This window comes from Anomaloglossus baeobatrachus, chromosome 4 (assembly GCF_048569485.1).
Source record: "Anomaloglossus baeobatrachus isolate aAnoBae1 chromosome 4, aAnoBae1.hap1, whole genome shotgun sequence".
Classification (NCBI taxonomy): Eukaryota; Metazoa; Chordata; class Amphibia; order Anura; family Aromobatidae; genus Anomaloglossus; species Anomaloglossus baeobatrachus.
The window spans coordinates 265,831,024-265,845,583 of record NC_134356.1 but is presented as its reverse complement, the minus strand read 5'-3'; the positions used below and the strand labels follow the sequence as shown (position 1 = coordinate 265,845,583).

The window sequence follows — 14,560 nt, the reverse complement described above, 5'->3', positions numbered from 1 at the left end:
GAGTCTTCCCCATGATTGTGTAGCCTACTGAACCAGACTAAGGGACCATTTTAAACACTTAGGAAGCCTTTGCAAGTGTATGTGGTAATTATTCTAATTTTGTGAGATAATGACTTTTGGGTTTTCATTGGCTGTAAGCCATAATCATCAACATTAACAAAAATAAACACTTGGAATAGATCACTCTGTGTGTAAGGATTGTAATACGTGTTTCCCTTTTTGTATTGAATTACTGAAATGAATTAACTTTTTGATGATATTCTAATTTATTGGGATGCACTTGTATGTTATACACCAGTCTGGACCCATTCAGCTACTTCTTTAAGGAAAACACAGGTGATAAAAATATGCAAAATAAAAGGCTGCATTTAACCATTGGGCAGTAAAGCATTTCTGTCTGTGATTGTGCTAAAACCACAATCGTTTTTTTGTTGCAAAATTAACCCCCAAAACCACATTGCAGACACAAATTTTGAATGCAGCCTACAGATCATATAAATTCATTGCCTTATATATTGTTTGTGTTTTAATCCGAATTACGGTAAATTTAAACGAACTATTTAGGAATGATGATTTCATATTTATTTTGTTTTTTAAAGCTACGATGGTCTCGCAGAGTATTCATCTTTTGATACACCTCAAACAAGCACGACTATTGAGGAAGTCTCCCCCAGGTATTACGACAATTCCTGACTATATTGTACAACAACCCACAGCACGTATGTGTATTATATACATGTATGTGAACAGAAGTATTTAGACAGTGACGGGAATCTGTCACCTCTTTACAACAGTTGAATGGAATAGAAATATAGCCATTAAGATGCAATTGAAATACAGATTTTCAGCTTTAATTTAACTGTTTTTACAGAATATTGCATTATCAGTGTGGAGATTCTAGCATGTTTTATAGTACCACTAATTTCACCGGCCCATAGGTAATTGAACAATGAACTGATAAGCTATTTTATGGTTTGGTATAACCTGTTACTCATGACAAATTAAGGCTGGTTTCACACTACGTTTATTTAACATCCGTCCATAACGTTTTTTTGCTGCAAAAGCGGATCCTGCTTTTACAGCAAAAAACGCATGCAAACGCATCTGTTATTTTGCAGGATCCTGCACTGGATGTTTAGGGGCGGGCATTGGAGTCATGTGATCGGGAGTGAGGGGAACTAGACTGGGAGCCAGCTTCTGATAGCTGCAGACGCTGGTAACCAAGGTAAACATCGGGCTTGGATACCTGATATTTATCTTGGTTACGAGTGTCTGCAGCTGCTAGGTGCCGGGCTGCCTGCACACGTAACCAACGTAAACATCGGGTAACTAAGAGAAGTGGTTACCCGATATTTACCTTGGTTACGAGTGTCCGCAGCTCTCAGGTGGGAGAGAGAGGGAGGGGAGGAAGGGGGAAAGACAGAGAGAGAGAGAGAGGGTGAGGGAGGGAGGAGGAGAGAGAGACAGATCACACGAGACTGGTTCTGTGCATGCTCAGTAGAGCAAGCAGGATCCTGTCTATCAGCACGCCAGCGTTCACCTGCGTTTGCGTGCTGTTTAGTCAGGATCCGGTGACATGCAGTATTTGGACGCAGCTCAAAAACGCTACAAGTAGCGTTTTTGAAAGATGTTAAAAAACTGCAAGTCGCTGGATCCTCACTATAACGCACGCAAACGCAGGTGAACGCATGTTAACGCGAGTCCATTGCAAATGCATTGAAGTGAAAACGCATTTGCACTGGATCCGTTTTTCCGCTAAAAAAACGTTATGGACGGATGTTAAATAAACGTAGTGTGAAACCAGCCTAAGAGAACAAAGTCACTGGACTTAAACCTCCATGCACATTAAAAGGATTACTCTGCAGGTTAATAGCACTCTGAACCTGACACTTAGAGCCCTGCTACCAGCAGAAATTAACTTTATTCCTCCTGGCAGCGTTCGGCTTCCAGTCACTGTTCAGTGTATAGTAAGCGGCGGCTGTAACCGCCCACAGCACTGACTGGCAGTCATATCTGCATGAAGTGTCGGACCCAGGCAGAGGCAGGTTCAGAACGCTATTAACCTGCAGATTAAACCCATGTATATATGTGTGTGTGTGTGTGTGTGTGTGTATACAGTACAGACCAAACGTTTGGACAGACCTTCTCATTCAAAGAGTTTTCTTTATTTTCATGACTCTGAAAATTGTAGATTCATATTGAAGGCATCAAAACTATGAATTAACACATGTGGAATGAAATCCTTAACAAAAAAGTGTGAATTAACTGAAAATATGTCTTATATTCTAGGTTCTTCAAAGTAGCCACCTTTTGCTTTGATTACTGCTTTGCACACTCTTGGCATTCTCTTGATGAGCTTCAAGAGGTAGTCACCGGAAATGGTTTTCATTTCACAAGTGTGCCCTGTCAGGTTTAATAAGTGGGATTTCTTGCCTTATAAATGGGATTGGGACCATCAGTTGTGTTGTGCAGAAGTCTGGTGGATACACAGCTGCTAGTCCTACTGAATAGACTGTTATAATTTGTATTATGCAAGAAAAAAGCAGCTAAGTAAAGAAAAATGAGTGGCCATCATTACTTTAAGAAATGAAGGTCAGTCAGTCCGAAAAATTTGGAAAACTTTGAAAGTGTCCCCAAGTGCAGTAGCAAAAACCATCAAACACTACAAAGAAACTGGCTCACATGAGGACCGCCCCAGGAAAGGAAGACCAAGAGTCACCTCTGCTGCGGAGGATAAGTTTATCCGAGTCACCAGCCTCAGAAATCACAGGTTAACAGCAGCTCAGATTAGAGACCAGGTCAATGCCACACAGAGTTCTAGCAGCAGACACATCTCTAGAACAACTGTTAAGAGGAGACTTTGTGCAGCAGGCCTTCATGGTAAAATAGCTGCTTGGAAACCACTGCTAAGGACAGGCAACAAGCAGAAGAGACTTGTTTGGGCTAAAGAACACAAGGAATGGACATTAGATCAGTGGAAATCTGTGCTTTGGTCTGATGAGTCCAAATTTGAGATCTTTGGATCCAACCACCGTGTCTTTATGCGACGCAGAAAAGGGGAACGGATGGACTGTACATGCCTGGTTCCCACCGTGAAGCATGGAGGAGGAGATGTGATGGTGTGGGGGTGCTTTGCTGGTGACACTGTTGGGGATTTATTCAAAATTGAAGACCTACTGAACCAACATGGCTACCACAGCATCTTGCAGCGGCATGGTATTCCATCCGGTTTGCGTTTAGTTGGACCATCATTTATTTTTCAACAGGACAATGACCCCAAACACACCTCCAGGCTGTGTAAGGGCTATTTGACTAAGAAGGAGAGTGATAGGGTGCCATGCCAGATGACCTGGCCTCCACAGTCACCAGACCCCTGAACCCAAACGAGATGGTTTGGGGTGAGCTGGACTGCAGAGTGAAGGCAAAAGGGCCAACAAGGGCTAAGCATCTCTGGGAACTCCTTCAAGACTGTTGGAAGACCGTTTCCAGTGACTACCTCTTGAAGCTGATCAAGAGAATGCCAAGAGTGTGCAAAGCAGTAATCAAAGCAAAAGGTGGCTACTTTGAAGAACCTAGAATATAAGACATATTTTCAGTTATTTCACACTTTTTTGTTAAGTATTTCATTTCACATGTTTTAATTCATAGTTTTGATGCCTTCAATGTGAATCTACAATTTTCAGAGTCATGAAAATAAAGAAAACTCTTTGAATGAGAAGGTGTGTCCAAACTTTTGAAGGTGTGTCCACCTTATTTATTCTATGAACTACTGGCAACATGTCTCCGAATTTCCAAGCAAAAAATTTTGTACTTATTTTCTGAAAATGAATCGGCAGCCACTAATGAGCTGTAGTTGTCACGCTTCCCTCAAATGCACCACTCACGTGGCATAATGTCACGTGAGACCTGGCACCACCAACATAGCTGTCGTTTTCTGAATATATGGTATTTTTACCTTGCACTGGGGAATACAGTATTTAACTTCTTCTGGACAGTCCATAAAGTATAAATGCCAGGGCAGTCTATACAATACTCTGCAGTAACGTTCTAAAATGCCCAGTTTTTTAAGACCTTATGGGGCCCATTGTGTGAAATAAATGAAAAGAATGGATAAATTAAAAATAAAAAGTGTAAATAAAAGACATTTCCAGTCAGTACTGCTGTTTCTAGCCAAAATTAACATATTTCTTATTTTTTTAGACTTTCCCCAATGTCAGCCCCCACCCCCCTAAATAAAAAAGAATATAAGGGGGCGGAGCTGGACATGGCCGAGTGAGGAAGCTGCTTGTTAGAGCTCCTCTAAATATCCATCCAAAGGGCCGGTTTACTATATATATAATGGGCAAATCCACCAAGAAAAACAAGCCCAACACCTCAGGGCAACTTCCTGCATCTCAGGGCACGATTGGGGTGTACCTCACCCGTTCCCGGGAGCCTGGGACTGCCTCTCAGCCTGGGAGAGAACTACAGCCTGAAGGGGCCCCTGCACCGGTGTCCGTTGGGGCGATGGGCCCGAAGACCCAGAGAAGGGGTGAGGCGGCAGGGTCCCCAAATGACAAGGATGGACCCTCCAAAGAACACCCGGGGACGGCGGGAATCAGTGGACCCCCTGCGGTGGAGGAAGCGGCATCATCTGCGGCGCCATTCCAAGATGGCGGCCGCGCCATGGAGACGCCATCCAGCAGACCGGGAAGGGAAGATGGGTCGACCGCAGCAGGCGTCCTACCTGCCTCACGCCCCGCGACATCTCTGCTGGAGTCGGGTAATCCGGATGACTCACCGGCGGCCGGCATCAGGGGAGCGGAGAGTAATGCGGCGTGCGTGCACGGAGTGCACGTGTGCTCGGGCCCAGAAGATGCATCACCGTGGCAGGCCCGGGCACGGGAGAAGCAGGCGCTGCACAGGGAAGCCGCGCTGCAGGCACTGCTGCCCCTGTCTGCATACACTGGCCCAGCAGCCAGAGGAAAGGAGGGAGCAGCGATATGCCCAGAAGGACTGCTGGGAGAAAGGACCCAGGTACGGGGACCGCGGGAGGGCCTGGGGAGCGGGACTCCTACCAGAGAGGGAGGTAAAGTAACCAGCCAGGCGTATGCACCAGGGGTTAAAAGACCTGCAGGGGAAGCTGGAAATGCAGGGGAGCCACCTGAATCCTGGGTAGCTGCCAACGAATCCTGGGGGACACCTCAGAGGGAAGCAACCCCTCCCTCTCCAGATCGATGGTCCACTGGATCTTCCTGGGCTGAGAGCCCGACAGTCTCGGACAGAGAAAAGGGCATTTTGATTCCCAGGGATGGAGGGCCCAGGGCACTGGGAACACCCCCAATGCGCCATACGTCCATGCCACTAATATGGGACGATATGAAAAACCCCCAAAGCACGCAAACGCAAACACTAATATACGGTCCAGCTATACAGGACTCTTTCTATTCATACCCCAATACGTCTTGCGCTGCCACCTCGATGGGCGAGGACCGCCCGGCCTCCCTGGCAGACCTACGGTCACTGTTGCAAGCGATCCCCACCAAGAACGACATTGCAGCACTGGCTAATCAAGTGGTGGCGGAATGTAAACAAGAGTTTATCCAACTACGGCAAGATCTTTCCTCACTTACTCACAGGGTCGACACCCTGACAGAGCAACAATCAAATTCTCAGACGTCTATTCAATCTATTCAAGAGACTGTAGAAAACCAATCCAAGCAACTATTTGCCCTTCAACAACATGTAGACGACTTAGAGAATAGAAACAGATGGAACAATTTACGTATTAGAGGTATCCCGGAATCTATTGCCGCTCCTGATATACCTACTGCTCTCCGTTCTATCTTTAACAATCTGCTAAAGAGGCCACCAGGGGCTCCCCTCGAGCTCGATAGAGCCCATAGAGCCCTGCGTCCCCCGGATCCAGATGACCCCCACCCGAGGGATATCGTGTGCAGAGTGCATTTTTTCGCTGTAAAAGAGGCCATCCTACAAGCAGCTAGGGGGAAACAAAACTTGTCGTTTAATGGCTCTACCATACGCATAATGCCGGATCTCTCACGCCACACCCTGGCCCAACGTGCGACCCTTAAGCCCCTTCTTGATGCCTTGAAGGAGAGGGGTCTACCGTTTCGATGGGGATTTCCATTCTCCCTGTCGGTGCGGAAGGACTCCCGATGGATGGTCTTGCGATCCCCAGAAGACCTCCCGGCTTTTACTAAGAGCCTGAATCTACCTACAATCCCTATTGCAACCTGGCCGACTACCCTACTCCAGCAGTGGGTACCTAGGGGACGGCCGGCCTCTTCTGGACGGTCCACACCTCCTGTGTCCGGCAGGGGGCTGCCCCCGAGAGAAAGGCGGGGTCGGGGGACGGGCCGTCCCCGGTGACCGATATAGATGTGCTCAGTGGTGGAATGTATGCTGCCTTTAAGTCTATTCATCGCCCGTACTGCATGAATATTTGATATTGTTGCCGGTTCCTGTGGTTATCTTTAATGTTTTTCTTGCATGCACGGAGCTCGGCTTGGCTATGTCTGACATCCTTTTTCCCCAAATAGGTCGGGATCCTCTGTCCTGCCTAGATCAGGCGGATATGTTCCCTAGGAACAATTGTTCGGATTTAGTTTACTGTGCAAGGTTTTTTTTGCCTGATGTTCTCCCTGTTTTCATTACTCTTTTCCTCTTCTCCCCACTATATCCTACTTGCCTCCAGTTTTCCCTTCTTTCTATTCTCGGCGGCCGGGCTGATAGTGTTCGATACCCTCTCTTATATATCTCTAACGTACTACTCTTTTATAGATGGCGGATCTAACCATTGCTTCTTTCAATGCCAGGGGCCTCAATGTTCCGGAGAAAAGGACACAGATACTGTATCATCTTCATAAACGGAAGGTGAGAATAGCGTGTTTCCAGGAGACACACTTCAAACAAGGACATGCCCCTATTCTTAAAAATAAATATTACCAGACATGGGTATCCTCAGACAACCCAGACTCCCGTTCTAAAGGCGTGGCAATAGCCATCCATAAATCCCTCCCACATCAAATCTTAAAGTGCACGACAGATAGTCTTGGAAGATATATTATACTCTCACTGAGGGTGGGAACCCACATTTTCACAATAATTAATGCTTACGCCCCAAATAAAAAACAGGACAGCTTTGTTTCCCGTCTGATTGACGTCGCGATCCCCTTGCTACAGGGCACGGTGATTTTATGTGGCGACCTAAATGTCACCCTCGACCCCACATTAGATAATTCCAAAGGGAAATCTAGTATTGCATACACCACCATTAAACGGATCAAAAAAGCTCTACTGCGCATTCAATTGTTTGATACCTGGAGAATACAGCATCCCTCGGACAGAGACTATAGTTTTTATTCACACACTCAGGACTCTTATAGTCGTCTTGACTACATACTAATTCAACATAGCGCTCTCCCATGGATCCAACATACGGGAATGGATAATATATTGTGGTCAGACCACGCGCCGGTGTATTGCACAATAGAGATCCCCTCTCTTTCGGCTCCTAAAGGGTCGTGGCGGCTGAATGAGTCGTTGCTACTGGATGAGCTTTGTGTTACTGATATTCAGACCTCTATTACTAGGTTCATGGAGGACCACTCAGTAGATGACACAGCCCCCACATATAAGTGGGAAGCATTGAAATGTGTCCTACGAGGTATTTTTATTAAACACGGGTCCCGAATCAAGAAAGAAAAGGCCCAAAGCATAGTAAAAGCTCTCCAGAAGGTCTCTGAACTGGAGCTCATCCACAAGCGAGCCTTATCGGCCACAAATCTACAAGCCCTTTTACAAGCTAGGTTCCAGGTTAAAAAACTGCTTGATTCCTCATATCAGCGTCTAATACAGGTGGGAAGGGGGAGGTTTTACGAGTTTGGGGACAAACCCGGCAGATTGTTGGCCAACGCGCTGAGAGAAGAAAGAGCTCATACCCTCATACCTTGCATCAAGAACCCACGCGACGAAATACTCTATGCCACCCCAGAAATCTCGAATACTTTCCACGACTATTATTCCAAGTTATATAATTTACCGGTCGAGCCCCCCAGGTCGAGTGATGAGGGCCCCTTAATGCCCTCACCTTTTGGACGTCTCGATAGCTCTATAATTGACAACTTGGAAAGTCCATTTATACTGGAGGACCTGCTGGCAGTGATTCGCGACACGCCTGGAAACAAGAGCCCTGGCCCCGACGGATTCCCCGCCAAATTTTATAAATCCTTTTCGGAACAATTAGCACCCCTAATGCTCCTTTCCTTTAACTCGATTTCGGACTCTGTCCCCTTCCCACCCCATTCCACCACAGCACACATCTCATTACTCAGTAAGGCTGGAAAGGACCCCACGGTGTGTGGTAGTTTTAGACCAATATCACTTCTTAATGTAGATTTAAAAATTTATGCCAAGCTTTTGGCAAATAGACTTGGTCCTTTGCTTCCTGACCTGATCCATTTGGACCAGATTGGGTTTGTTCCGGGTTGAGAGGCAAGGGACAACACCATAAAAACCTTGGATTTAATTCAACACGCACATACTAAACAACTGCCGATGATGTTGCTATCTTTGGACGCTGAGAAGGCTTTCGACAGAGTCTCCTGGCAGTCAATTGCACAGACCTTGGACCACATAGGTTTGGGACCGGTTTTCTCATCCAAAATTATGGCTTTATACCATGCCCCGACTGCTCACCTTAAGATTAATGGCACTCTATCGAAACCCTTCTCCATTCGAAACGGGACCCGGCAGGGATGTCCCTTGTCACCTTTATTGTATGTCTTAGTCATGGAACACTTGTTGTCGGCCATCCGGGCCAACCCGGACATAAAGGGAATTAAAATCGCCAACCGGGAGCATAAATGTGCTGCTTTTGCTGATGATCTCCTTATTTATCTATGTAACCCCATCACCTCTCTCCCATCCTTAATGGTGGAGCTGAACCGCTTTAGCAAATGGTCCAATTTTAAAATCAATTTTGATAAATCAGAAGCCTTAAATATTTCTCTACCCCAAACAACTGTGAATGTTATAAAACCAAACTTTCCCTTTAGATGGCCACCCCACGGTAATATTGGGTACTTGGGCATCAAGATCCCATCTGACTTGTCCAAGCTCTTTCAATTAAACTACCAAAGTTTCCTGTCACGGCTCGAGGGTGATTTAGCCCGGTGGCACAGAGGCACTCTTTCATGGTTCGGCAGGATCAGCGCACTCAGGATGACGGCGCTGCCGAGATTGCTGTACTTGATACAGACGGTTCCGGTTTATGTTCCAGCATCCTATTGGGCCAAGATGCAGCGCATATTCAATCAATTTGTTTGGTCCGGAAGGCGTGCCCGTATAGGGAGTAGCGTCCTAACTAGGACCAAGAATGCGGGAGGGACAGGACTACCTGACTGTAGGCGGTACTACTTAGCAGCCGCTTATGCCAGGATCCTGGACCTTTTACATAATACTGGTTCTAAGCTTTGGGTCTGTATGGCACAGGATATGTGCCCCTTATCATTACCGACCCTGCCCTGGACCTGGCCGCTCCTCACCAGACATAAGATTGAGATGTCTTATAGTACTAAACAAACATTGAAAACGGTCCACTCTGTGTCATCACGCAATCTCATGATTCAGCCTGGAGGGCCCCTTATGCCACTAACCGATAACCCGGAGTTTTTACCGGGAGCGTCATCTAATAATTTTCTGGGAAGCACGAAACTGACTCCTTTAAGATTAAACCGGGTGGCTCCGGGCGGGTCTCTCATCCCACTCCTGGAGATAGTAGAGGGCCGGAATTTCAAAATGCGATTTAACTTTGAGTATGCTCAACTCAAGCATTTCCTAGCCTCTCAGGACACTACCAGGGCTCATTCCCCACCCCAAACTCCTTTTGAAAACCTTTGCACTGGGCCTTCCGACACGCGTCATGCAATATCAAGGGTGTATAAGCTTATGACTAGTGCAGCTGAGGGGTCGCTTCCTCGCTTTTGTAGAACTTGGGAGTTGGAACTCAACCAAACGATCCCCAGGAATCTATGGGAGCGTTGTTTCCGCTTGACCCATAGGTCGGTAGTTGCCACTAGGATGCAAGAAACCAGCTATAAAATACTCTCCAGGTGGTACAGGGTTCCGGCGTCTCTTCATGCGTGGTGCCCCGAAATACCGGACACGTGCTGGCGTTGCGGGGCCTCAGGAGGCACCATGTCTCACATCTGGTGGCACTGCCCGGGCCTGTCGGTCTTTTGGAACAAAGTACTGGTAGCCATAAAAGAGGTTACAGGGATCGTAGTACCCAGCCGCCCGGAGGCAGCTTTACTGTATATCTTTAACGTACCGGAAAAGGTTTTTAAAAAATCTATTTTGGGTCACCTTCTTCAGGCCGCCAAGACAGTGGTCCCACGGCGATGGAAAGACGTTGGACGTTGGACGAGTGGGTAACAGAGGTAAATGTGATCCATCGCATGGAGATGGTGATGGCCCAATCACGAGGGCAAACAGTGGAGACAGCCACTAAGTGGTTCCAGTGGGAGTCTTTCCTGTCCAGTGAGAAATTTCTTGAACTAATTTAATCTCCGGATTGGGGGCACCCTGGCCTTTTCTCTTTTAGACAGTACACACCATCCTCTCGACAAATTTTAGCTCAATAGACAAGGCATCAGCCCCGGTCGCCTCACCCTGCTTTCTATCTCTCCCCTCTTTCCTCTGAAATACCTCTCCTTCTTTGGATTCTATGACTATCACTCAACTTAATCTCTTCTTCTTGTTACATTATCATCTAAGGTTTTAAATGTTTACCCGGGTATTATTTCTACTATCTATAGAATATCACGAAGCCTGCGAAGGCATGGTATTGCATTGACTCGGGATTTCTGATTTGTATCATTTGGTACAGCATGGATGTATGATGTATGTTTTAATTTTGTAATTCCCTTGAAATTTAATAAAATCTTAAATTGGAAAAAAAAAAAAGAATATAATATTGACATTCCATGTATGGCTGAAACAAAAAAAAGAATTATTTCAATATCTGAATGAGAAACCTTTTTTAGAGCCGTTGAAATTGTATGTACAATAAAATCAGATCAGGCGGGGGATGGGGGGGGGATGAAATCAAGATTATTAAATTGTACCAGAATAATGGGAAGAGAATCGTACAGAGAAGTAAAGTAATCCAAGAGCACAACATCATCTGTCAGACATTCTGGAGGCCGTGTTACAAGAGAAGTATGTGACTGTCAGAAAAAAAAGGTCATTGGTGTTTACTAATAATATGAAAAAACAGAATAGAAGACACCAATTATCACCTATACTGTGAGTAGGTAATAACTTGCTTACTTAATGGAAATCGGTCAGCAGTTTTATATACATATACATATTTATATATGTAATCTGAGAGCAGTAAGATGTAGGGACAGAAACGCTGATTCCAATAATGTATCATTCACTAGACTTGGTGTTATTTCAATAAAATCAGTGTTTTATCAGCAGGAGATTATCATTACAGGACCAGGTGTCTCATGTCTTCTAGTCAGCTGCTGTATGTAACCCCGCTTCCACACTAATTAATACCTGTGTTTTAATGTAAAATGCACATGGAAAGCTGCCAATCAGTACTGTAGGTGGGGTTATACAGGACTAAAGGGTGCTTTACAAGCTGCGACATCGCTAGCGATTGCTAGCGATGTCGTGCACGATAGCACCCGCCCCGTCATTCGTGCAACATTTGGTACTTGCTGCCGTAGCAAACATTATCGCTACGGCAGCGTTACATGCACATACCTTGTCAGCAACGTCGCTGTGACCGCCTAAAAATCCCTCCTTCAAGGGGGAGGTGCGTTTGGCGTCATAGCGACGTCACTAAGCAGCCGGCCAATAGAAGCGGAGGGGCGGAGATGAGCGGGACGTAACATCCCGCCCACCTCCTTCCTTCCTCATTGCCGGTGGACGGAGGTAAGGAGAGGTTCGTCATTTTTGCGGTGTCACACATAGCGATGTATGATGCCGCAGGAATGACACACAACATCGTACCTGTGGCAGCAATGATATTAAGGAAATTAATGACGTGTCAACAATCACCGGTTTTGACAGATTTTGTGATCGTTGCTCCTCGGTGTCACACGCTGCGATGTCGCTACCGGAGCTGGATGTGCGTCACTAACGACGTGACCCCGACGATATATCGGTAGTGATGTCGCAGCGTGTAAAGCACCCTTTAGCATCCTACAGCAGAGAAAACAGGGATCGTATCAAATCACCGCATGTAGACCAGCAACTGACCACATGGTGCTGCTCTCAGATTACATAACAAATGTATGCTGCTCTCAGATTACATAAAACATATTGACAGATTCCCTTTAAGACAATTGCTTCCAGGTACGGTATTGAAATATTCTTCAAAGCCCAAGTCAATCATAACCTGAAACTACTTTTCACTTACTGAAGAGAAACTTGAACACAGAAAGATGCATAAACCAGCATAAAGTAAAGCCTGCTGCAGGAAACGTCTGGCACAGCATCGCGGAAGGAAGAAAGCTCAGGCTTAGGGCAGGGCAGTCGGCCATATTTTCGGCCTGAGTGTGATCCAACAAAACAACAGATCAGTCCCAGACCAATGTTAGTCTATGGGGCTGAGCACATGTCAGATAAAGGGGAAAAAAAATCGCTGCATGCCCAAGTTTTATCCAAAATTCGGATCACACTCAGCCACTTACCGTAAGTCAATGAGTGCGTGGAAAACATCGGACTGCACTCGGATGACATCTGCGTGCAGTCCTAGTTCTGTGTACTGACACAATGGAGAAGATGGAGAAATTCTGTTCTCAATCTTCTCACCTGTGATGCTCTCATCTGAGAGAATCAAATCACAGTAAGAGGACACTCGGATGAAACTCTGTGCAGTTTGATCATATAATTGTCCTGATTCTTTGGAGGAATGAATCTATGGCTGCCTGCTCCTGCCCTTAGACATCAAGTATTAAAAATAATCCTTAGATAAATAATTCGGTTAGTTTGTCTGATTCCTTGGTTAATGCAATACTTCTGCCAAGCCCTTTGAATTATACCTGAAATTCATATCCATCTTGGACACAAGCCCTTATGTATACCATCTAGAACATCACACTAATCAGTGTATATACTATTGTGCAACTGTTCCAAGATCCTTTTTATACTCCATGATTGCTAGTCAGGATTTCATTTAATCACATTGTGATCAACAGGATAATGGACCACCAGGATAAAAGCAGTGGAGAATAAGAGGGAATATCTCACCATTATTTCCACCTTATCTGAGAGCAACGTAATGTAGAGACAGAGACCCTGATTACAGCGATGTGTCACTTACTGAGCTGTTTGCTGTACTTTTGATAAAATAACTCTTTTATTTGCAGGATATTATCACTAGAGGTTTAGTAAACCAGCCGCTATGTAATCCTCCATATTTATGGGCTATGTGTAACCTGCACACACCACTCATTGACAGACAGATTTCGGTGTACACAGTTTATTGGCAGAAAGCTGCCAATCAGTGTTTTTATACAGAGGTCAGCATTCAGAGATCTAGTAGATTGGCAGCAGATAAAATTATTATATAAAAAAATACAACAGCTCAGTAAGTGACACATCGCTGGAATCAGGGTCTCTGTCTCTACATTATGCGGCTCTTTGGTGGACAGATTTTTTTTAATGAATTAAAACTAATGATGCACCACTCCAGCATTTTTTTTTATTGCACCTCTGAAGTAGCAGTTTAAATCTAAGCCCCGTCTTATACTCACCTTCCGGCAGCTTCACCTTCTATCGCCGCAGCTACGGTCGGTGTTGGTGATTTGTGACCTTTCAGCATTCTACAGTATTTTATGGAGTGCGCCAGAGGTCATTCTTCAATGCAAGTCTATGAGAGCCTCATTCTGGCTCTCATAGAGGTGAATTGAGCCCTTGTGGCCAGTCTGAAGTTACAGGCTCAGGATGGCGCCATAGGACTCGAGGCGCACCGGTAAAGGTGAAGCTATTGGAAGGCGAGTATGTGACAGGGGGCTTGAATTTACAGCTCCTCTGGAAAAATCAACCCTGGAGTGGTGCTTTAAGATGGTCATTGCCATGACATTAAGGGACATCTCGGCATCAGCAAAATCTGTAATTGGAAAAAGTATTTATAGCATGTATGTCTTAGATTGCTTAAGTGGCAGCGCTAAGGATATTCATGAGAACAATGCGTAGTCATCACTGCCTGAATCACAAGGCACGAGTGTAACTTCTGTTTTGTCATCTCACCACAGGTTGCTCCATTAAATCAGCAGACATGGTAGAGAAGGATGGATGTGATGAGCGCACGAAAGCCCTGTCCTTCAAGATCCTGAAATCTCACTCCCTACATTCTGACTAGTGTTTTATAGCAATCAACTTTTGGTGTCTACTTGTCAAATGCACAATTTATCTATTTTAATTGTCACATTTTGAACATGAAATTAATCCAATACAATTCACCGTTGAGACCAAGACATAATTGTTGTTATTACTATCAGACCTGAATACACAGGTAGGACTGATTTATCATGATGCC

The 14,560-nt window shown here is 45.4% G+C and overlaps 1 protein-coding gene across 1 annotated transcript in view; it reads left to right on the top strand.

Annotated features, from left to right (window-relative positions):
• Window positions 1–14,317, top strand: part of LOC142301440 (uncharacterized) — a 177,228-nt gene extending 162,911 nt beyond the window's left edge. The window contains exon 18 of the mRNA XM_075342446.1: window positions 14,277–14,317. Coding sequence (XP_075198561.1) covers window positions 14,277–14,289 — 13 coding nt within the window. The 3' untranslated portion in view covers window positions 14,290–14,317. The remainder of the gene's footprint in view (window positions 1–14,276) is intronic.
• The last annotated feature ends 243 nt before the right edge of the window (window positions 14,318–14,560 follow it).